Below are 23,892 nucleotides of genomic sequence, written 5' to 3'. Positions count from 1 at the left end.
TTTATGGTAAGATTACAATGCAACAACATAAAAATATAATGTATTTAATATATATAAAATGTATAATAAAAGATATACAATATCTTTATTTTTTTAAATAGTGACATTGTTTATGAGCAGCAGGTATCATCATTCTTATCAAATAATGCTAAATATTATGAAACAAAATAAATAAAACAATAATTATATATTTTTGTATAATTGTAAAATATTTTTAGAACATTTGTTGTCCAGCATTTTAGTTATGGTAAGAATACAATGCAACAGCATAAAAGTTTATTATATTATATATATATATATATATATATATAAGTTTAATTTAAAAAAATATATATAATATATTTGTTTGTTTGTTTGTTTTTCTGTAGCAACATTGTTTATGACCAGCAGGTATCCTCATACGTATCACATTATGCAAAATATTATTTAAAAAATAATAATAATAAAATACTATATTTTTACATTTTGTACTGCCTTTTATTAATGGTAAGATGGCAATGCAATGCAACAACATAAAAATGTAATGTATTTAATATTTAAAAAAATGTCTAATTAAAATAAATATAATATCTTAGTTTTTTAAATAGTGATATGACCAGCAGGTATCCTCATACTTATCACATAATGCTAAATATTATAAAACAAAATGAATCATAAAATAATTGTGAAAAGTGTGAAATATTTATATAACATTTGTTGCACTGCTTTTTATTTATGGTAATTGTTTTTTTTTAATGGAGTTGCTTAATTGTCATAAAAAATAATGTCAAAATTAAAAAAAAATATTATGGTGGTGCTAAAATGTGAGTTGGATGTTTTATTATTATTATTTATTTTACTTTTTTTACTGAATCATAGATATCAAGTGTAACAAAATATAGTATCCTAAAACATGCTAATATTAACCAAATGTTAACCAAAAAATCACATGACAATCAAATGACTTCATACATATAGGTTTTTCAATAATAAATTATATTTAAAACAAATATTTGCAACACTGTTAGTGAAATGAATTATTAGTAATATTAAAATATATTTTAGAAAAAATGTAGTGTTATTTAAATGTATTATAATTTTTAATATAAAATAAAAACTGTCACAGGGTTAAAAAAAAATGTCATATTTAAGATTTTTGTTTGTTTGTTTGTCTGCGTCCCATAATGCATAGTGGCTATTAAGCATATTCACCAAATTCTAACCCAGAAGTGTTTCTAGCAGTAAGTATGTCTCTATTCTCATAAGAACTGTATTTAAAACAAGACAAAAGAAATTAATTGTACAGTTTTGCAAAAGATATAGTCTTTGAGGCTTCTTGTCTCTAAATATGTGCTCTTTTCAGAAGGTTTAATCTCCTGAAATGAATTTTAATTAATCTGATAGATTATTAAAACAATTTTCAGTTCAAAAATACTAATCTGATACTTTATTACTGTAAAAAATAGGAAGAAACCTGACAACTTGACAAAATCAAAAACGCTTGTAACTTTCATTCTTTAATTTAAAAAAAAAGTCATGAAAGTAAATGATTACAAATGATCAACATTGCACTGTTTTAACTATAAGCCATGGTTTATATGAACAAAAAAAACAACTATTGGTCTGGACTATGTAGACCTAAACACCTCTTATGTATCCATAACTCGTTTCTCTCATTCAGTGTTTTTTATTATCAGCCCATTATCGTATTACGTAATGATGAAGTGACTTGGCGTGCCTTGCGCTCAGTGTTGATACATGACGTCACGGCATGCTCTCGGCGCCCCTCCTTCGCGTTCCTCTCTGTGTTGTTTCCGCATAATTAGACGGAATCCCCGCCCAACCCGATTCCAGCTTGGCTGCGTTGTTTGGGGACAGTCCGAAGATGGCGACGGCCCAGCTGTACTGCGTCTGCCGGCAGCCGTACGATGTGAGCCGGTTTATGATAGAATGCGATATTTGTAAGGACTGGTTTCACGGCAGGTAAGGAATTCAACCGTTTCTCCGTCATACGTGGTGTCGGAAAATGCAACAAAATAGCAGCCTGTGAAATCCTATGGCACTTCGGGTGTCACTAAGCCGTGCGTTGAGCTCGCTCGCTCGCACTGAGACGATTTCACGCACTGCTTTGTCAATATTTCCAGCCGTTAATCGCCTCCTTTGCAGTTTTCCTAATAGAAACGCTCGCGTTACCCGTCAGTTAAAGCTTCGTTGTTGTTTTGCACTAACGTTTGACTGTTTTTCCACGGCTTCTCAACAAAATCCAGCGATCCGAGCAGCAAAAAAGGGTTCACGTAGGGTTTTTCTCAGAAGCTTTGTGGCTAGGAGTTACAGAGCATCAGCTGACATTAACCCCTTGTGTAGTTTTATGTCACATAGAAGTAAATAAATGTCAACATCAGTTGTTGAAGTGCACATGCGATTGTGGTCAGACGTCAAGTGAGGGTTATTTATCTTGCACATTTAACAGCAGCTGGGTCAATGCGTTACGTGTCAAACAGCAAATATTAAAATGCTAATATAAGACGAGAGATAAACAAATAAAATAACATGCTAGCAATAATAATAATAACAAAGAAGACGAAACTGCATAAAAAGAAGTAGAAGTGATTTTAAACGAAGTCATGATGGATGTGGTGCTGAAACTTGCACGCTTTCGAGTGAACTCCTGCGTGATGTTTTTTTCCTCAGTACATATCTTGTTTCATACAGTTAAAAAAAAATCATAAACAGTAATGGTTGCTACTCCAGAGCAGTTAACAGAAAATTAAACTTGCGTTTTAAGAGTTTTAGACTGTTTGCAACTCGCTTTAAACTAGCGAACAACATCTGGATAGATATTTTGGTGGGTTTATTTTTGTTTTTCGTCGTTTGATTTATTTTTATGCAGCCGAGTTTTATTGCTCTCAGCTTGTAAATTAAATGTATATGTCATGCAGGTTATTTCTTTGTTGGTTGTTCTGCAGCAGTCAGTCTGTGAAGCGTGAGGAAACGTGGGGGGTTTCGATGAAAAGTTACACGGGGAATGGAGGGGGGTTACTAAACAAAGACGTGTGGTTGAGTTTACGAGATCAGACCCTTCCTTATTTCTCTCGTTAAATACTTTAAATGTGCGTTACAGATTGCTTGGAAAGTGGCGTCTGATTTTGGGGTTTGCTAGGTTTTGTGGGAGTGCTAAATATAAAAAGCAAAGTCACGTTTGTAATGGAGCTCAGCGCCTTAGGTTTCTGTGATTGTTTGGTCTTTTTGATTGACAGCAGGGGTCGGGCATTTAAATCCCCCAGTTTTACATATATGGGCATGTGGTTCCGCCTCTTAAAGGGACAGGTACGTGTGCAGCGTCGAGCCGAAGACGTGTGAAATGCTCAGGGTAAAATTAGCTTGCACGCTTTCCGGCAGTATTTACAGTTCATGAACATCATGTTACTTGTTTATAAGTGTGAAATAGCTGGGTGGCACGCTTGTTTGTAGTTTATTTGTAAACCTTTATACATTAATGTAGTATGTACTACAAATATGTAACAGTACAAAGCGCTTTAAGAAATGGGAAATGTGTTATAGACAAGGTAGTTTATTATGAGTTGAAAAATATAAAATGTCTTCATAAAATAGCATAAATGTTTAATTAAACAAATGCAGGTTATATTAACATTTGAATGTTATCATTACTGTAATACTATCATTACTATATATAACAGTAAAAATAATATTACTTTTAAACCTTTATTTATAAAAATTGTGTTAAATTGTGTGCATAAAATATTTAAATAATAATAATAATAGTAGTAGTAGTAGTAATTAAAGTTATTCTTCTTATTATTATTAACTTCTTGTTTATATAAAATTATTTATTTTATATACAGAATGTATTTATTACATATTAAATCAAATAAAAATTACTATCAGTATTATTATTATTATTATTATTATTATTATTATTATTATTATTATTATTAAATAAAATATCAAACTGGAGATCTTGTCTTGTGAAAGTAATAACAATATTTTCAATAGCTTAAATAATTTATAAAATAAAATATATTTGATATAATTATATGTTAATATAATAGTAATTAAATTATTACTTCTAAAAATCTTTTAAGAATCTTTAAATCTATATATAAAATTGTGTAAAATTAAATACATAAAATATTTAAATAATAGTAGTAATAAATAGTAAGTAGTTATAGTAGTTAAGTAGTAATAATAGTAATAAAAATTATTATTATTAACTTCACATTTATATAAAATTTATTTTATATTCAGAATCTATTATTAAATGTATTAAATCGAATAATAAAATTATTATTATTTAATATAAAAATCTGGAGGTCTTGTGAAATTAGTAATTATATTTTTAATAGCTTAAATTATTTTCTTGTGTGTGTGTGTAATTGAAAATATTTTGTCTAAATTATTTTAATTATTAAAAATATTAATTTCAGTTTTTTATATATAAAATACATTTATTTGTACATAAAATGAATCATTTTATATAAATATAGTTATTATTAATAATAATAATAACTTTTATTACTATTATTATTTAAATATTTTGTGTGTACACACACGTTTATATATATTATTTTATAATTCTATTATGTAAATTATTCAGTTGTTATTTCAGCAAATCATTTCAATTATTTCAAAAAATATAATTATTAATTTCACAAGACCTACAGTTTATTATTATTATTATTAAATAATAATTTTATCATTAGATGTATTTCATAAAGAAATAATTTTGTATATAAAATAAATAATTTTATATAAATGTGGAGTTAATAATAATGACTTATTACTATTATTACTACTATAATTCTTAATACTACTATTATTTAAATATTTTATGTATATAATTCTTTACAGTTTTTATTAATATTTAAATTATTAAAAGTAATAATATTATCAATATTTTAATATATGATTGGGTCATTTTTTTTTCTGTTCTCTTTCTCCATGCACGTCTTAAGCAAATCACACCACAGCTTAGACCTGTGATGGTCTGAATTTATTTTCTAAACAACAGCATTTCAAAGGTCAGTCTGAATCATCTCAGATTTCCCACCCTTATTATAGAATATAAATATTTACCATGGTTTTCAAGCATTCTTGCAGTAGGCCTGTGTGTTTGAATTTCAAGTGGTGTTGAGTTTTGCCAAGGGGGTTTTGTATCTCTGCATTACAACATTGTGGTGTGTTGATAACGCGGGTTAATCATATTTTCGGGATGTGTGGTTGAGGTGTTTTGTTCTGTTACTCAAAGGTTCCATGTGGCACTGCTGCCTGCCACCAATGGGATTAAGCCGTCTAGCCGGTCGCCGGGGCCTGGCTGTTATCTGGCTTCATGCACAGTCTGGTTTGGGAGGCAGGAGCCGCTGGGAGTGAAGGCCTCAGAGGATTACGAAACTCCTGATATTCACGCCTGATAGTGACAAGAGGCCCAAACGTACAGCTTCAATCTTTGGAAAAACTGCCCATACATGCCTTACCTGCCAGGTGCAGGCCAGTTTTGCAGGATTTACAGTGACTTTAAAAATGGAATGTTACCTAATGACTCGTTTAAGTGGTGCGTTTATTCTCAGCAAATCCATTCTGAGGTCTGTGATTCTGCATGCGTCTCTGTCTTTTGAATAATGCGTGTATTTGCATGCATGATGCACGTGCGTGGGTGCGCTTGTGTGTTTGTAGGAGGGAAAAGATTGATGGAGGCCTCGCTGCCCAGAGGCAAGTTCAAAGCCCCATTCATCAACGTCCCTCTGAGGCTGAAAACACTGAGGAGAGATAGATGACTTCTGTCTTGTCAGCCCAGGTTTTTTCTTGGATTGGCCTGGTTGAAAAGTCACCCCCGTGTTTGTATGTGATGTTAGGGTTTTTTAATGATGACGAGATGATCATGTGCTGCTGCTACTAGAATTTCAATTAGGATAAAATGAAGTGTTGATAATAATCTACTGAAATCTTATGTATAGCTACACTTGCTTAATGCAGGATTCGGACAAGGTGCTTAAAGTACGATTTGAAATTTAAGGCCTGGAAAACCTTTGAAAATAGCGATATTCATGATGAGGAAAAATTGCTTGAATTATTGAAAGACGACGTATCTATGAAATAAGTGTTTAATTTTGTCAATAAGCACACAACTTTTCACGCAAAATGCATGCAGTTACTAAAAACTTCATACATTTTTTTGCTTATTTCCCTTAATGTCAAAAAACAATCGAGCTAGGCAAGCAGCAGTACTGACAGTGTTGTGTAAACATGGCTGAAGATCTGAAAAGAGGAACAGATGAACTAAATAAATTGAGTAATTTACACTGGAACCGCTCAAACTGATTCAAACTTGTGACTTCGATCATTCATTTAAAAAAAAAAAAAGTTAATTTCAGCTCAAGTTAAAATAGCCATTCATTTTCATATTTCAGCATCGCTTGTAACAATTTTAAAAAGCACGTAGTGAGGGATGAAACGGAGCTTGTCGAAACTCAGAATGAGTTAAACCATTGAGTCGCAAAATGATTCACTGTTTCAAAGCACTCTGTTTGGATCGTCTATCGCAAATCATTTGTTTCAGATCGGGACTGCAAATTGCGTATCGTAAATCATTCGATTTAGATCGGAAAGGGTTAGTGAATTATTTCATGAATTGAATGATTCAAGTCTAATGATTCGCGATACACGATTTTCAAGTCCCGATCTAAATCAAATGATTCGCGTTTTTCAAGTTCCGATCTTAGTCAAATGACTAAGATTCACGCTCTGAGTTTTGATCTGAAATGATGCTTTAAGAATCATTGTTCAGATCGGAACTTAAGAGCATACACTGAAAATCATTTGATTTAGATCAGAACTTCGGAGCGTGAATCGCAAATCGTGTGATATGATTGGAGCTCCACAAGTGTGGATTGCAAATCATTTGATTTAGATCGGAACTTCAGAGTGGGTTCGCAAATCATGTGATTTAGATTGGAACTTCGGAGAGTGGATCGCAAATCGTGATTTAGATCAGAACTTCAGAGCGGGTTTGCAAATCTCTTGCTTTAGATCGAAACTTCAGAGCTTGGATCGCGAATAATTTGTTTTAGATCGGAACTTCAGAGCTTGGATTGCGAATAATTTTTTTTTAGATCGGAACTTCAGAGCTTGGATCGCGAATCATTTGATTTAGATCAGCACTTTAGAGCGGGTTCACGAATCATTTGTTTTAGATCGGAGCTTCAGAGAGTGGATCGCAAATCATGTGATTTAGTTCAGAACTTCAGAGCGGGTTTGTGAATCTTTTTCTTTAGATCAGAACTTCAGAGCTTGGATTGCGAATCATTTGATTTAGATCAGAACTTCAGAGAGAGTTTGTGAATCTTTTGCTTTAGATCAGATTTTCAGATTGTGGATCACAAATCATTTGATTCAGATTCAGCGCCGGTCCGCAAATCATTTTATATGATTTTATATAAGGATTTTGGAGCAATTTTGCACATCTTTTTTTTTTTTTTTTTTTTTTTTTTTTATTTTACATTTTTTCTTTAAACTGTAGAAAACATCAAACCATTAAGGCAATACAGTTATAAAAACAAAGTATACACAAATACAAATTCCCTAAGAAAATTAACTGTGGTTTTACTATAGTAAAAGTGTAGTATACTTTGTAATACTTTTGTAGTAATACTTTGCATGTGCTTCACTTTTTTTTTACCATTTTAATTATTGTTCGATAAGTGAGATCTCTGGTTAAAGTCCTTGAAAATCACAAAAAGCAGTGCTTGAAAAGTCCTGGAATTTCATTTTACAGTATCTGTACAAACCCTGTAAATGACAATACAATCTCTTGCATAAATATCACTGCATGATTCTGAACCCAAGTAGAGTAGCTCCATGTGGATATCGGTTTTCCGTAGTCTTTAGTAACAACATTATTTCAGCTGTTTGTCAGATGGATTTTTCACAGACCGCTTATGATTAACGGCCTTAGGTTGCCAACCTATTGATTTCAAGACCATTATCCACTTTATGAATAGACCGGATGATCTCACTGGTCATCTGTCACATGTGTCATATCTAATAAGGCTGTTATAGTATTTTAATGCATTGAAAAGGGAAAGTAGTCAGAGCTGTGGGAATGTCGCCTCAAACCAGGGTTGAAAAAAAAGTCAAATTCAAAAAACTGCTTTCTGGTTTTATACATTTTAAAATGTGATTTATTTCTGTGATGCAAAGCTGAATTTTCAGCATCATTATTCCAGTCTTCAGTGTCACATGCTCCTTCAGAAATTCAAAAGAACAGTGTTTATTCAGAATTATTTTTCTGTAACATTATAAACATCTTTACTTTTTAAATGACACCAAACCTTTAAACAGTAGTGTATATCTAGTTCAGACTGTAAGGGTCTATGCTATTTCCCGTGGCAGTTACAGTCTTGTTTTTGTTTTGATCTCTAAACAAAGGTGAGAGTTTGCAGCACAGTTGTGTCTGGAGGAAGTCCCCTGCTCTTGTTGGGGTGATGGTCTTGGCCAAGCTTGTGGGTTTGAAGCAGTAAAGCCTAGTTTCCTATGCTGAATGCAGCTTCCTGTGCTCATTGCTCTCAGGGGCTCGTCTGTGTTCAAGACAGACAGTCAGGTTCACAAAGAGACATAAAAAAGGAGAGGGGAAGGCTTAGTTTATCTTTCGTTACCCTCATTTTGTGTTATGCTTCCTGCTGTCTTTACTGTCTGTTGGCTGAGCTTTTTTTTGCCCACAGTTTCCTCCCTGACTTCCCTCAGCCAGGCTTAATTTAGCGAATAAGTGCAGGCACACATCAAAACGGACAGTGTCCTCTGTGTTCTTTGCAGTGAAGATCTTTGCTAACACAAATGGTGTGGGTTCACCTCACAGTTCTGCTCAGCCACTTTATCTTGCTGTTCTATCATTATGCCCTCAAGCGAAGCACTTAACCTTAGTTTATTCCAGGAGGACTGTCTTTGCAATTAGAGTGTTGTAGGTCGCACAGGATGAAAAGTGTCCACTAAATGAAGAGTAACTCAAGCTTGGGACTGATGGATACGAGAGGTCATTGTTGTGTTCTGCTTTGCCATCCAACTCGGAAACCCTACACTTCCACCTCACATTTGGAGACCCTATAAATTAAAGTCAAGTAAATGAGCTAATTTGGACTTGTTTACCCAGGTCTGAGGTTAAAGAACTACACTTTTAGCAGGTTAAACAAATGACAATTCATTTGTCATCATTTACTCATCCTCATGTCATTGCAAACGTGTGTAGAACACAAAAGGAGATGTTTAGCAGAGTGTTAATGCTGCTCTTTTCCATACAGTGAATGTGAATAGTGACCAGGGGTTGTCAAGCTCATCGAGTTTCAAAACATCCTAAGCCTTAAAGGGTTAGTTCACCCAAAAATTAAAATTACCTCATGATTTACCCTCAAGCTATCCTAGATGTATATGACTTTCTTCTTTCAGATGCATACAATCAGAGTTATCTAAAAAAATATCCTGGCTCTTCCAAGCTTTATAATGGCTGTTGAGATTCAATAGTCCAATAAAGTGCATTCATTCTTTATAAAAAGTGCTCCACACAGCTCTGGGGGTTAAAAAAGACCTTCTGAAACAATTTGATGTGTTTATCCATGTGAGGAATATTAAAAGGCCGAACATTTGCCGACAAATTTTGCATTGAATTTGAGTTTGATCAACTTTAAGAATTCAAAGTCACTGTTTAACAATAAAAAGCTGCTTAGCCCTGAGTAAATGGTGCTTCATGTTGATTCGACTGTGATTTTGTGATCACTTTTGTTACAGAACGACCTAAATTTAAGTTGACTTCATTAAGTGTATGGAGTGTTATTGACTTTCATTGTATGGAAAAAAGCTGAGATATTAGGATTCACAGACAAAAGGAACTCAACTTTGAAAAGATATGCGGGTACACTTGAGGTCAAAAGTTTACGTCTGCAAAATGTTACATATTTTACATAGTCCATAAGAGAAAATAATAGTTGAACTTATAAAAATGACTCTGTTCAAAAGTTTACATACACTTGATTCTTAATACTGTGTTGTTACTTGAATGATCCACAGTGGTTTAGTGGTTTAGTGATGGTTGTTCATTGAGTTCTTTGGGAGAAGAACCAGGGGGTGAAAACTTTTAGAATTTGAAGATCAAGGTAAATTTAACTTATTTTGTCTTCTGGGAGACATGTAAGTATCCTCTGTAGCTTCAGTAGGGCAGTACTAAATTAAAAAAAAAAAGTTATTTAGGCAAAATAAGAAAAGTGTACACATCTTCATTCTGTTCAAAAGTTTTCACCCCCCGGCTCTTAATGCATTACATTTCCTTCTGAAGCATATCTGAGTGTTTGAACCTTCTGTAATAGTTGCATATGAGTCTCTCAGTTGACCTCGGTGTGAAAAGATGGATCTCAAAATCATACAGCCATTGTTGAAAAGGGTTCAAATGCTGAAAAACCAAAGAATTTGTGTTACCCGAAGGATTTTTCTGAAGAACAGCAGCCAGTTTTACTGTTCTGGACTCTTGAACAACTATCACTAAACAAAAAAATAAAAAATAAAACAGCTGTGGATCATTCAGGTAACAACACAGCATTAAGAGTTAAGCGTATGTACACTTTTGAACATGGTCATTTTTATAAATTCAACTATTATTTTCTCTTGTGGACTAAACATATTTTATGTGAAATATATTATTCAGGTCAGTACTAAATAAAAAATAACATGTATTTTGTATGGTCCCTCATATTTTGGTAAATAATTACCTAAACTTTTGACCTCAACTGTATGTAAATGATGACTGAATGAGAAAGAAATTGGACAGTGAAATAAATAGAAACAATAATATTTTTATAAATTTACTCACTTTCATGTTGCTCCAAACCTATATAGCTCTTTTTCTTTTGAGAAAAAAGATATTTTGAGAAAAGTATCTTTTTCAAATTTCTTGTTTTGTATTTAGCAGAAGAAAGTAAGTCATACAGGTTTTGAATAACATGAGTGTGAGTAGATGATGATGACAGAATACTAATGTTTGGGCGGACTATCCCTTTAAGCATTTCTGAATCTTTCTGAATCACTTTACTCATTTCACTTCCCATTCCTAATTCTTTAGTAGCACAAATCAAGAGCAGTTGTGATGGAATAATACACATTTGAGTTCAAATTCTCCACGATTTCACGCACGCTTTAGTTGGCAAGGAGGCCTCAGGCTCAAACCATAGTACAAAGTGTGATTCTGAGAGCGTAATGGGATCTATGGCTAACATACTGTGAGTTCTGCCTGTGAACTTGCCATCACCATGGAGACTCTTTTCATCTGCTTGCCGTCTAGTTGAACGATTGGTTAAGCCTTCGGGAGATCTCATTGGTTGTGTTGGGTTTATGTACTCGTGATGGCTCCTTAAAAGAAGCCTTCGAGCGTCTTCCAACCTTCTGCAATTAAATCCCGTGCTAGGATCTACATTTGACCTAACAAGCTGCACAAAACCAACCCTCACCCATTGTCTCAAGAACTGTTGCGCTCTCATTGGGGGGCCCGTGGGCACTTCTCCAAAAACGTGCCATTAAGAAAAATGGCCACATCCTCTTATTGTTTGCCTGGACTTGTTCCATCTCTTGATCAAGCCTACATTTCCGCTGAGTAATGACTATCTCCATTCAGGCTACACGGCAGGTCATAAGATCTCTGTGAGGAACGACCGTTCTTCAACCATGGAAGAGCATCTCGCTCTTCAGTCTTGGAAAAAGCCACTCGGTGTGCTCTTACATCTTTTGAGGCCAAATCCCAACATCTTTTTAAGGCTTAAAGTCTCTTCCTGACACGACAACCCAGATTTATGATACTGATGGGACGGCGCCTAGAGGCTTCTTTGTGTTGTTATTTCTCAAGTCAATCGGCGTTTAGTCATCTGGTATGTTATCTCAGTGGTAGTGTTGTTTTGTTGTGATGTGAGTCCTATTTAGACAAAGGATTTGGACAGATGCAATGACATTCTGTTTCCTGTCAGGACCCCCCTCCACCTCCACTTCTGACAAAACGACATGCAATACCAGTGCAACAGCGTAAGCCTTGACAATGAGTAAATGCAATAGCTTGGTAAGATTTAAATTAATAAAATAGCACCCAAACAAACAAGTCTGTTACTGCGCCTCTCATACTTTAATGCTATTATCCTATTTCACGCTTAACCACCCTCTTGAGGACGAATAGTGCGCGGTTTAGCAAGTCTCATGAGGTTTTGTGGAATTTGTTTGTGACAGCGTTATGGTTGTTGGCTTGCTCATCTGCTTTAAAAGGGAAACGCTAATAATGGAACACGAAGTGCAATGATAGATTTATTCTCTGATATTTCCAAACAAGAATTAAAGGAAAGAAACACTCAATAGTCAGCTGGCTTCAAAGGCAAGATTCTAACAGAGATGGAACATCCTTTTTTTTTTTTTTTTTTTTTTTTTTTTTTTTTACAGATTTAGCATAAATAGTGCAATATTCAAACAAATATAGGATAGTCAGTTTTTAATCCATTTTAATGAATTAATTTTAACTATTTAACAGTAACAGACAAAATTGGACTATATTGTAAAATGTTACAATTGTGCTTGGTTTTTGATGCCATGCTTATTTATTTATTTTAGGGCTGGCAAATGGTTAATCACGATTAATCGCATGTAAAATAAAAGTTTGAGTTTGTCTAATAAATGTGTGCGTACTGTGTAATTATTATTCATATATAAATACAAGCACATTCATGTATATATTTAAGAAATATTTACAAGTATATGTATTTATTATAATTTTTATAGAGTTTATATTATATATAAATAAAAATATTTTGTACATAACGTATAGCTCTTAAATATATACATCAATTTGTGTGTATTTATATATATATATATATATATATATATATATACATATACATATACATATACATATACATATATATATATATATATATATATATATATATATATATATATATATATATATATATATATATAATAATTACACAGAGTACACACACATATATTAAACAGACTCAAACTTTTATTTTGTGTGCGATTAATCATGACAGCCCTAATTTATTTATTTTTAAAAAATGCAATTGGCTTATTTTGAAAACATTATTAATAATGTTTGTGAATAAAATTTATATACACTACCAGTCAAGTTTTTTTTTTTAATGGCTCTTCTGCTTACCAAGTCTGCATTTAGTTGATCCAAAGTGCAGCAAAAACAGTCACATTTTGAAATATTTTTACTGTTTAAAACAACAGTTTTCTGTTTGAATATATTTTAAAATGTAGTTTATTCCTGTGATCAAAGCTACATTTTCAGCATCATTACTCCAGTCTTCAGTGTCACTGATCCTTCAGAAATCATAATATATGCTGATTTGCTGTTCAAGAAAAATATTGTATTATTATTATCAATATTCAAAATAGTTGAGTACATTTTTTTTTTCAGGATTCTTTAATGAATAGAAAGATCTAAAGATCAGCATTTGTCTGAAAAAAAAAAAAAACTTGTAACATTATACAGTATACCATTCAAAAGTTTGGAGTCAGTATAATTTTGTTTTATTTTAGTTTTTTTTTTTTTTTGGGGAAAGAAATTGTATAAATTAATAGTTTTAGTTAAATTGATACAAAGTGATGCTAAAGACATTTTATAATGTTAAAAAAAAAATTCTATTTCAGATAAATGCTGTTCTTCTGAACTTTCTATTCATCACATGTTTTTTGAGCAGCAAATTAGAATATTAGAATGATTTCTGAAGGATCATTTCACTGGAGTAAGGATGCTAAAAATTCAGCTTTGAAATCACAGGAATAAATTACATTTTAAAATATATTCAAATAAAAAAAACTGTCATTTTAAATAGTAAAAATATTTTAAAATTTTACTGTTTTTGTTGTACTGTGGATCAAATAAATGCAGGCTTGGTGGCCAAAAGAGACTTAAAAAAAAAAATTAAAAATTTTCAAGTTCAAAAACTTAAGAGTAGTGTAGTTATAGTTAAGACATATTTTTATCTTCGAAACATAAATGAAGATTATTTTAAGTTAAATTTATGGGCTTTCTGTACCTTTTATTGTGAGAGGACAGTGGAGAGATGACAGGAAAGAATTGGGCGAAGAGAGGGGAGCGGGATCAGCAGAGGACTTGGGTCACTGTGAGCGCAGTTGCACTATATGTCAACTCACTAACCGCGAGGCTATATCAAGAAAACAGTATCATTCTCTAATATGTGAAACTCATCATCTTCAAACTCAATTTATTTCAAAATACTTATATTAAGTGATCAAGTACTCATTATTTGTGTGAGTACTTGACTGCAACACTCGACTATTTCATCACCATTATTTCACAATTCAGCTCTCCACAGCAGAAACTTGCCAATAATATTGCACTTCATATTTTCTTTGCTTGTTGCATCATTCTCTTCTTCTGCCTGAATCTTTTTGTTACGCTAGCAACCCACCGATCCCTCGTGATGTAAGCTCTCTTGAGGCCTGAACTCATTCAGATTGAGAACTCGAGCAGTCTTTTCTCTCCCACCCAGTGCTGTTCTTTTTACCCGTCTCGCTTGGCAACAGAAAGTTTCAGCATCTGTTATCGTGGCTCAAAAACTCTTGAGTCAGATCTGTTTTTAGTGACACAGTGTTCCTCACCACAGATTACTCAGACAGAGTAGGAGTAAACCTTTCTCCTAGATTTGAGGAGAAAGCCGGTGTTTCATCCTACAGTAGGTCAAGAACTGAGGCGCTGTGATGTAATGATCTCATGAGTCATTTCCTGCATGTCCTTTTTGGTTGTCTCATCACAAACACAAGTGAAAGTCTGAAGGAAACGGAAGGAGGGAAAGCTCTTGGCAAGTGTTTGCAGTAGCAGCTTGATCGGATTGTTCTGGCTCCTTTGAGAGGAAAAAAAACGTACATAGATGTTGATGTGGTGCGTTTTCTTCCAAATGTTGCTTCGTTTCCGCTAAATAAAACATATGACTAGTTCAGTTTTGAATAATAGCACACCTATGCCACTCCCAACCAAGCCGTTTAGCAGGAGGAAACCAAATATCATTAGTACTTGCATGTAAATGAACATTGTGTGAAATTTTCAATTTTACCCAAGTTTGAAGGGTCCAAATTACAGTTTCAGTGCAGCTGGCTCTACACGATCCCAATCGAGGAATACGGGTCTTATCTACATTGTAAAAAACAATTTGTTGATTCAACTTAAAATAATTTGTACCCGGCTGCCTTAAAATTTTAAGTTCAATCAACTTAAAAATAGTTTAGTCAACTTGAAATGTTAAGTTGTACTAAGTGACAACTTAGATATTTGAGTTCATTCAACTTAAAATTTTAGGGCAGCTGGGTAACAAGCCCAACTTGTCTGTTCAGTGAACTCAAATATCTAAGTTTTTACTTAGTACAACTTAACATTTTAAGTTGACTAAACTTATTTGAGTTGACTGAACTTAAAATTTTAAGTCTGCAGGGTAACAAATTATTTTAAGTTTATTCAACAAATTGTTTTTTTTGTTTTTTACAGTGTACACTGTATAAAACAATTGTTGAGTCAACTTAAAATAATTTGTTACCCTGCAGACTTAAAATTTTAAGTTCAGTCAACTCAAATAAAATTTTAAGGCAGCTGGGTTACTTACCCATCTGTTAAGTTTAAGTTGTTACTTAGTACAACTTAACATTTCAAGTTGACTAAACTTATTTTAGTTGACTGAACTTAAGATTTTAAGGCAGCAGGGTAACAGATTATTTTAAGATGACTCAACAAATTGTGTTTTTTATTTTTTACAGTGTAGCGAAACGATCAGTCATTTCCTAATAAAAAGATACATTTATATACTTTTTTTTTTTTTGTTTTTTTAACCACAAATGTTCATCTTGCACTAGCTCTGCGAATGTAATACCTCTTGTTCTTGTGGCATTGAGGAAAAAAAACACAAAACCCCAAATTTTCCCAGTAGGAAGGCTAATTTACATCTTTTGATGTGGACACACCACTGCCACTCCATGCTGCTGTTTCCCACACTTGTTTCCAACACAAACACACTCCCTTCCCCCGTCCACCTCATGTCTCGTGCCCTGGAGCCCAACCAAATGTAACCTCACATCTGGAGTTCTGGTTTAGCCGGGCCTGTCTGGGGTTAAACGTAATCGACCGTAGATGACCCAGTCTGGAGTTACTCCTCGGTCACTGCAGAATTTGTTCAATCTTTGGCAGGATCAGATTTCAAGCATGTTTGGAACATTTTATAGTTTACTGTGTGCTACGAAGTTTGTTTGAGAAGCCAGGTTGCATCTCCTGCATACCGTTTGTTATATTGCAGTGTCAGACTACTTCAGGCTGCTTCTAGCTAGTCAAGCGTTCTCCATGTGAAGCCCTCATTGTTTGGAGCACTTCACTCTGGGTAATGTAACACTTAAAACCAAGGAGTTAGCGAAATTGCTTTCTTTGGCAATGCTGAGCAAAACCTGAGCCAGAGAAGTGTGCAAGGCCTCATTACCTGCCTGGCTAATGAATCTCCACACAATGCCAAGAGCTAGCTCGTCATATAACTTCCTGTGAAACAACATGCCTTTAAGGTAATGGAGGGTGCGGCTGGAAGTGGGGAAATGAAGAAGTGGGGCAAACGGGTCTTGAGCGATAAGATGCTTGTTGGCAAAGCTTCAGTTGTGGGGGAATGTTTTAATAAGCTCCTTCAGCACGTGCGAGCCACTGTCGTATTGTTTGACGAACGTTTAGCAACTTATATTTAGCACTGACGTTAAAAATGAAAATTACCCCATGATTTTCTCATCCTCAAGCTATCATAAGTGTACATGACTTTCTTTTTCCAGACAAATTTAATTGGAGTTATATTATAAAATATCCTGGCTCTTCTAAGTATTGTAATTGCAGTGAATGGCTGTTGGTATTTTAAAGTCTAATACAGTGCATCCATCCATTATAAAAAGTGCTCCACACAGCTCCACGGGGCCTTCTGAAGTAATCTGATGCTTTTGTGTGAGAAAAATATCCTTGTTTTAAAAGTTTAAAAAAAAGTAGTCTGTAGTTTCCACTAACTGTTGTACACGCATTCATGAGAGAGTGGCATTCCAGCGAATAAAAGCAAAACAGTGGAAAAAGCAAAACAAAACATGGTCACAAATTAGTACAAAACAAAAATAATTCACTGTTTCGAAGCGTTCCAATAGGAGTGCGGAACGCGGAGCACCAATCATTTGATTTAGATTGGAACTTCGGACCGAGTTCGTGAATCTTTTGCATCTGATCTCAACTTCGGACCGCGAATCATTTGAATTGGGTTGGGATTTTGGAGCAAGTTGTTGAATTTTTTTTTTTTTTTTTTTTTTGCTTCAGAATGGAACTTAAGAACCCGGATCACAAATCATTTGATTTAGAATGGGATTCTGGAGCGGGTTTGCGAGTTATTTGATTCAGATCGGAACTTCTGAGTGCGTACTGCGAATCATTTGAATTAGATCAGGATTTCAGAGTGGGTTCGCAAGTCATTTGATTTAGATTGGAACTTTGAACCGGGTTTATGAATCTTTTACTTCAGATCAGAACTTCGGAGCGTGGATAGCAAATCATTTGATTTAGATCAGAACATCCGAGCGACTTTGTGTATCTTTTGCTTCAGATCGAAACTTCAGAGCCTGGATCGTGAATCATCTGATTTATAATGGCATTTCGGAGCGGGTTTGCAAGTCGTTTGATTTAGATCGGAACTTCGGAGTGGGTTTGTGAATCTTTTGCTTCAGATCAGAACTTCAGAGCCTGGATCATGAATCATTTTGTTAAGATCTGGATTTCAGAGCGAGTTAGTGAATCTTTTGCTTCAGGTCGAAACTTCGGAGCCCGGATTGCAAAACATTTGATTTAGAACAGGGTTTCACAGCGGGTTCACGAGTCTTTGATTTTAGATCGGAACTTCGGAGTGGGTTTGTGAATCTTTTGCTTCAAATCTGAACTTCTGAGCGCATACTGCGAATCAGTTGAGTTAGATAGGGATTTCAGAGCAGGTTTGTGAGTCATTTGCTTCAGAACAGAACTTCGGAGAACGTATCGCAAATTACTTGAATTAGATCGGGATTTTGGAGCAGGTTCACAAATCATATGATTTAGACCGGAAATATATTTTCATTTATCTGTTTATCTTTTTTAGAAATTGAAAGATAAAACATTGTTTGATAACTGATTGAAGTCCTTGAAAATCAAAAAAGTAGTGTTTGAAAAGTCCTTGAAGGTCTTGGAATTTCATTTTACAGTATCTGTATGAACCCTGATTCATTTACATTTTTATTTACTTGCAGCTGTGTTGAAGTAGAAGAGCACCATGCTGTGGACATTGACGTTTACCACTGTCCCAACTGTGACGTCCACCACGGACCCTCTCTGAGTACGTATACCCTTTTTAGAATCTGTATATTCACCTATAGTACTATATTTATAGTAAGTTCTGCAGATTTTCTGTTCCCTGCTGGGGATTCTTTATACAGCTAATTTATCAGATGGAGACTGGAACTGGTTTAAAGGATTCGCAGCATGTCTAGTCAGCTGAACCGTTGTGATCAACAAGCAGTAGTGCGAGACAGATGTTATGGCGTTGTGGTAGTGTAGTAATGACTGCGGTATTGTTCTGAAGCCAGACGTATTGAATTCTCTCTGCCTGGTTTTACAGTGAAGAAGCGAAGAAACTGGCACAGACACGACTACACCGAGCCAGATGACGGCAGTAAGCCAGTGCAGGCTGGCACCTCTGTGTTTGTTCGGGAGCTGCAGTCAAGGACCTTCCCCAGGTACGTGTGCCAGCTGTGGGAAAGCAACACCATCATGACAAAGCACTCCAGCGCTCTTGGCGCTGGCCGTGATGCCACACGATACATGGGCACAACTAACGTTCTCTGTAAACCAGTGATTATTGTGGCATTTTCCAGAAATGTGTGTTTAGTGTGAGTCAGGACTTCGGTTAAAGGAAAAGTTCACTCAAAAATGAAAATTCTGTCATTCATTTCTCACCTTCATGTCGTTCCAAACTCGTAAAACCTTTGTTCATCTTCAGAACACAAATGAAGATATTTTTGATGAAATCCGAGAGCTTTCTGAACAATAGTTCATAGCCTGAAGTTCATACTGCTTGTTACTCAAATCTGCTCTCTAATCTTATGTGTGTTTTAATCTGCAGCGGAGATGACATCTTGCAGCAAATGCAGGGCGGTCAGGTCACCCAGAGGTATCTGGAAAGGTATGGCTTCCGCTATCCCATCGCTGTACACAGAATGGAAGGCCTCGGCCTCCGTTTACCTCCGCCGGATTTCTCCGTCAAGGATGTCGAGCGCTACGTTGGTAAGTAGTAAGAACAGCGTAATGAGTTATTATTATCCTTTTCACCCAGTTTCTTTCATCTTGTGCTCTACATCAGCCATTGAGCCGCAGTGCTTCATGGGTTTAAATATTAATTCCATTAAGAGTTGTCTTCATGTAATGGAGTTGCATTACAGTCCAGCCACTGCGGAGATCAGATGTTAATCTTAGGTGAGTCAGATGGGTCTAACCTTTTAGCAAACATTAATCAACTCGTAATGAAATAAGAGTGCAGATAAAAGTGGTGTTCCTTACACCAGCCTAGCAGGCCTCATCTCATTGAGAGTCTGGTTCTTATAGTGTCCGGTTACACAGCCGCTATATCTTCCCCGCTGAGCTTTGTCTGTAAAGTTTAGGTTACAGCTCACTCCTCTGCCTCTCACACTTGAGGGTATAATGTATTGTTATCGCGATACACACGGCGATCAGCTGCTCCATTTGGGTCCTGAGGGGGAGCCTGCGGCCCGCTGGGAATGACGTGTGATTATATTGCACTGAAAGTGAGGTGACAAAAGGTTTGCTACTGCCACACCTTCTGATGACCGTGTGACTCCTGTCAGGCCACGACTTAATCAAACTAGCAGCCTGCTAAGTGTTTTTCCTCTTATTTTCAAAAGCTAGCCTCGTTTACTTAAAGTTTATACCGAATTATACAATCTGATTTTCGTTCATAACTTCTATATCCCTCATTTCCTCTGTAAACACTTTCTAGTGTTAGCAAAAACATGCTGATTTGCTGGTAAAATGACCTGTTTGAGATGCTTGACATGGGATTTGTGAGGAATGTCAGAGATGGTTGTTTTCTAAGAATTTAAGAGACTTTTTAGCAATGACATTCAATACAGTTGAAGTCAAAAGTTTTCATACACCTGCAAAATGCTAATTATTTAACCAAAATAAGAGGGATCATACAAAATGCATATTATTTTTGTATTTAGTACTGACCTGAATAAGATATTTCACATAAAAGATGTTTACGTATAGTCAAGAGAAAATAATAGTTGAATTTATAAAAATTACCCTGTTAAAAAGTTCACATACACTTGATTCTTAATACTGTGTTGTTACCTGAAGATCCTCATCTGTGTATTATTTTTTTTTTGTTTAGTGATTGTTGTTCATGAGTCCCTTGTTTGTCCTGAACAGTTAAACTGCCTGCTATTCTTCAGAAAAATCCTTGGGTTTTTCAGCATTTTTGTGTATTTGAACCCTTTTCAACAATGACTGCATGTTTTTGAGATCCATCTTTTCACGTTGAGGGCAACTGAGGGACTCATATTCAACTATTAAAGAAGGTTCAAACACTCACTGACGCTTCAGAAGGAAGCACGATGCATTAAGATTACCAGGGGGTGAAAACTTTTGAACAGAATGAAGATGTGTACATTTTCCTTATTTTGCATGAATATAATTTTCCCCCCATTAAGTACTGCCCTTCAGAAGCTACAAAAGTTATTTACATGTTTCCGAAAAGTCTAAATGAGTCAAAGTCAAAAGCCCCCCCCCCACCTTGGCTGTTAATGCATCGTGTTTCCTTTGGAAGTATCAGTGAGCTTCTAAACTGCTTGCTAAGTGATTTTATCATGCTAAGGTATTCTGTTCAGCATGTGCACCATAAAGCTTAAAGGGATAGTTCACCCAAAAATGAAAATTCTGTCATTAATTACTCACCCACATGTCGTTCGTTCATCTTTGGAACAGAAATTATATTATTTTTGATTAAATCCGAGAGCTTTCTGACCCTGCATAGACAGCAGTGCAACTGACACGTTGAAGGCCCAGAAAGGAAATAAGGACATTGTTAAAATAGTCCATGTGACATCAGTGGTTCAACCATAATGGTATGAAGCTGTGAGAATACTTTTTGTGCAAAAACCAAAATAACGACTTTATTAAACAATTTCTTCTTTTTTGTGTCCGTCTTCGCCACACGTTCATGAGAGTACGACGACAGATGTATTTTAGTATTTTCCTAGCTTCATAAAATTACGGTTGAACCACTGATGTCACATGGACTATTTTATCAATGTCCTTTCTACCTTTCAAAAATATCTTAATTTTCTGAAGATAAATGAAGGTCGTACAGGTTAGTAACAACATGAGGGTAAGTAATAACAGAGTTTTCATTTTTAAGTGAACTATCCCTTTAATTTAAAAGTCTGACGACATGCTTGCCAAAAGAAAAGTTACGTACATAAGTTGAATTGCTTGATGAATGTTAAAGTTAACTGCAGTGACGTTACGTCTGGAGCTTGCACTAAAAGCTAGCTTTGGTCCTTAATGCACTTCTGACTGCTAACTGCAGGCTAGCTGCCTGCCTAATTCAGTTACTTCAATGGGCAGCTTGCCTGCATGGCTCCCCAGCCAGCAAAATCGAACATTGTGGCTTTTTTCCACATCGCCATTTGCTTATAATGACGAACCACACTCTCCACCTGCTTTTGTGAAAGCCGTTTTTGTCTTTGGCGATCATAAAAGACATTTTATGTCTCCAGAACTATAAAAATGTTTGTTGTTACTGGATAAAAGAAGTCATTAAGAGCATGAATGCTTTAATTTATTCACGCATAAACACATATTACAGTCTTGGAGCTTGGGGTGCTTGGATTTTTAAATCAAACCCATATTTGTTGTAGCCGCCAGTGTGGGTCTATATCCATAAAGGATTCAATAGACATTTTTATTGGCAGTGTTGCAAGTGATGTTGATGTACCTGATCCCAGAACAGCTATAAATGATCTCTTTATGGTTGTGGGATGAGTCTGCTTCTGGCTAGGTACACTAGGGTGTCGTTTGTGTACACAAGCACCAGCTGTCCTGCTTTGTGTTTGAGGCTTTTCCCAGCCGCTTTCTGATGGGTTTTGATGCTCTTCCTGCCAGTTCTCTCTCTCACAGTTGTGAACATCAGCGGATTTCTAGTAAAGAAACATCTCATTGGAGCATCTGAGGAGAGATGGGCTTGGGAAACTTTTTCAGTGCCAAAAGACGATCTTTCTTTCATTTAAAATATGCTTTGTGGCCATTTAATAGCAATTTATCCCTGTTGAGTTTGTTTGGGTAATGCTGTTTGTTTCGGGTTTCTGTTCTTTTGATGCCCACACATGCACATCACTCAACTTGCTCCCTTTGCTTACAGGAGGTGACAAAGTGATTGATGTCATCGATGTGGCCCGCCAAGCAGACAGCAAAATGAAACTGAGTGCGTTTGTGAAGTATTACTACAGCCCTCAGCGGCCTAAAGTCCTCAACGTCATCAGTCTGGAGTTTTCAGACACCAAGTTAGTATTGTTTAAAAAGTGATGTTGAACACAAAGGTGCTTTTCCTGTGTGTGGAGAGATGTTCAAAACCGATGATAACTTAAATGTCTTGCGCTTAGGATGTCAGAGCTGGTGGTGGTTCCTGATATCGCTCAGAAGATGTCTTGGGTGGAGAACTACTGGCCCGATGACTCCTACTTTCCCAAGCCCTTTGTGCAGAAGTACTGCTTAATGGGCGTGAAGGACAGTTATACCGACTTCCATATTGATTTTGGGGGCACATCTGTGTGGTACCATGTCCTGTGGGTAAGTTTACAGGATGAAAGTTTGACCTTTTTAATTATCAGAGAATCCTGTCATGGTTTACACAAAGTTTTAAAGGTATAGTTCACCCAAACGTGAAAATTCTGTCATTAATTACTCACTCTTGTGTCGTTTTCGCACCCGTAAGACCTTCTTTCGTAGTTGGAACATAAAATAAGATGTTTTTTATGAAATCCGAGAGCTTTCTGACCCTGCATAGACAGTAATGCAGCTGACACATTCAAGGCCCAGAAAGGTGGTAAGGACAAAGAAAACAAAAATAACGACTTCAACAATTTTGTCTCTTTCGTGTCAGTCTTTGACGCACGTTCAGCGCTGTGGTACTCTCATGAGCATGCGTCGAAAATTGACACGGAAGAAAAGAAAAAAGTCATTCTTTTTGTTTTCTTTACGCACAAAAAGTATTCGCATAGCTTCTTAAAATTACGGTTGAACCACTGATGTCACATGGATTATTTTAATGATGTCCTTACTATCTTTCTGGGTCTTGAACGCGTCAGTTGTGTTGCTGTCTGTGCAGGGTCAGAAAGCTCTCGGATTTCATCAAAAATATTTCAGTTTGTGTTCTGAAGATGAACGAAGGACCTATGGGTTTGGTATGATATGAGGGTGAGTAATTAATGACAGAACTATACGGCTGTTTTCAAAATAACAAATGTATATCAAAATCGAAAACCAGTTATTGTAAATTGTAATAATATTTCACAATATTACTGTTTACTGTATTTTTGATCAAATAAATGCAGTTTTGGTAAGCATGAGAACTTAAAACATTAAAAATCTTCTGATCCCAAACTTTTGAATGATGTAACTTTACCTTATTTTTTTTCCAAAAAGGATAATAAATGATTTCTTAACTGTCTTACCTTTAGGGGGAGAAGATTTTTTATTTAATAAAGCCGACCCCAGTCAACCTTGCACTATATGAGGAG

General features: G+C 35.3%; 1 protein-coding gene across 2 annotated transcripts in view; it reads left to right on the top strand.

The window, feature by feature from the left end:
* The first annotated feature begins 1,546 nt into the window (after window positions 1–1,546).
* Window positions 1,547–23,892, top strand: part of kdm7ab (lysine (K)-specific demethylase 7Ab) — a 38,270-nt gene continuing 15,924 nt past the window's right edge. The window contains exons 1-7 of one of the 2 annotated variants that reach the window (XM_051099343.1): window positions 1,547–1,962; window positions 18,328–18,413; window positions 18,696–18,813; window positions 19,200–19,360; window positions 22,515–22,656; window positions 22,756–22,942; window positions 23,833–23,892. The exon at window positions 23,833–23,892 is cut by the window's right edge and continues 103 nt beyond it. In XM_051099343.1, coding sequence (XP_050955300.1) covers window positions 1,865–1,962; window positions 18,328–18,413; window positions 18,696–18,813; window positions 19,200–19,360; window positions 22,515–22,656; window positions 22,756–22,942; window positions 23,833–23,892 — 852 coding nt within the window. In that variant the 5' untranslated portion in view covers window positions 1,547–1,864. The remainder of the gene's footprint in view (window positions 1,963–18,327; window positions 18,414–18,695; window positions 18,814–19,199; window positions 19,361–22,514; window positions 22,657–22,755; window positions 22,943–23,832) is intronic. The other variant, XM_051099342.1, reaches the window with a different exon arrangement.

The sequence above is a fragment of the Labeo rohita genome, chromosome 25, assembly GCF_022985175.1.
Source record: "Labeo rohita strain BAU-BD-2019 chromosome 25, IGBB_LRoh.1.0, whole genome shotgun sequence".
NCBI lineage: Eukaryota > Metazoa > Chordata > Actinopteri > Cypriniformes > Cyprinidae > Labeo > Labeo rohita.
This window is presented reverse-complemented; position numbering and strand designations above follow the sequence as displayed.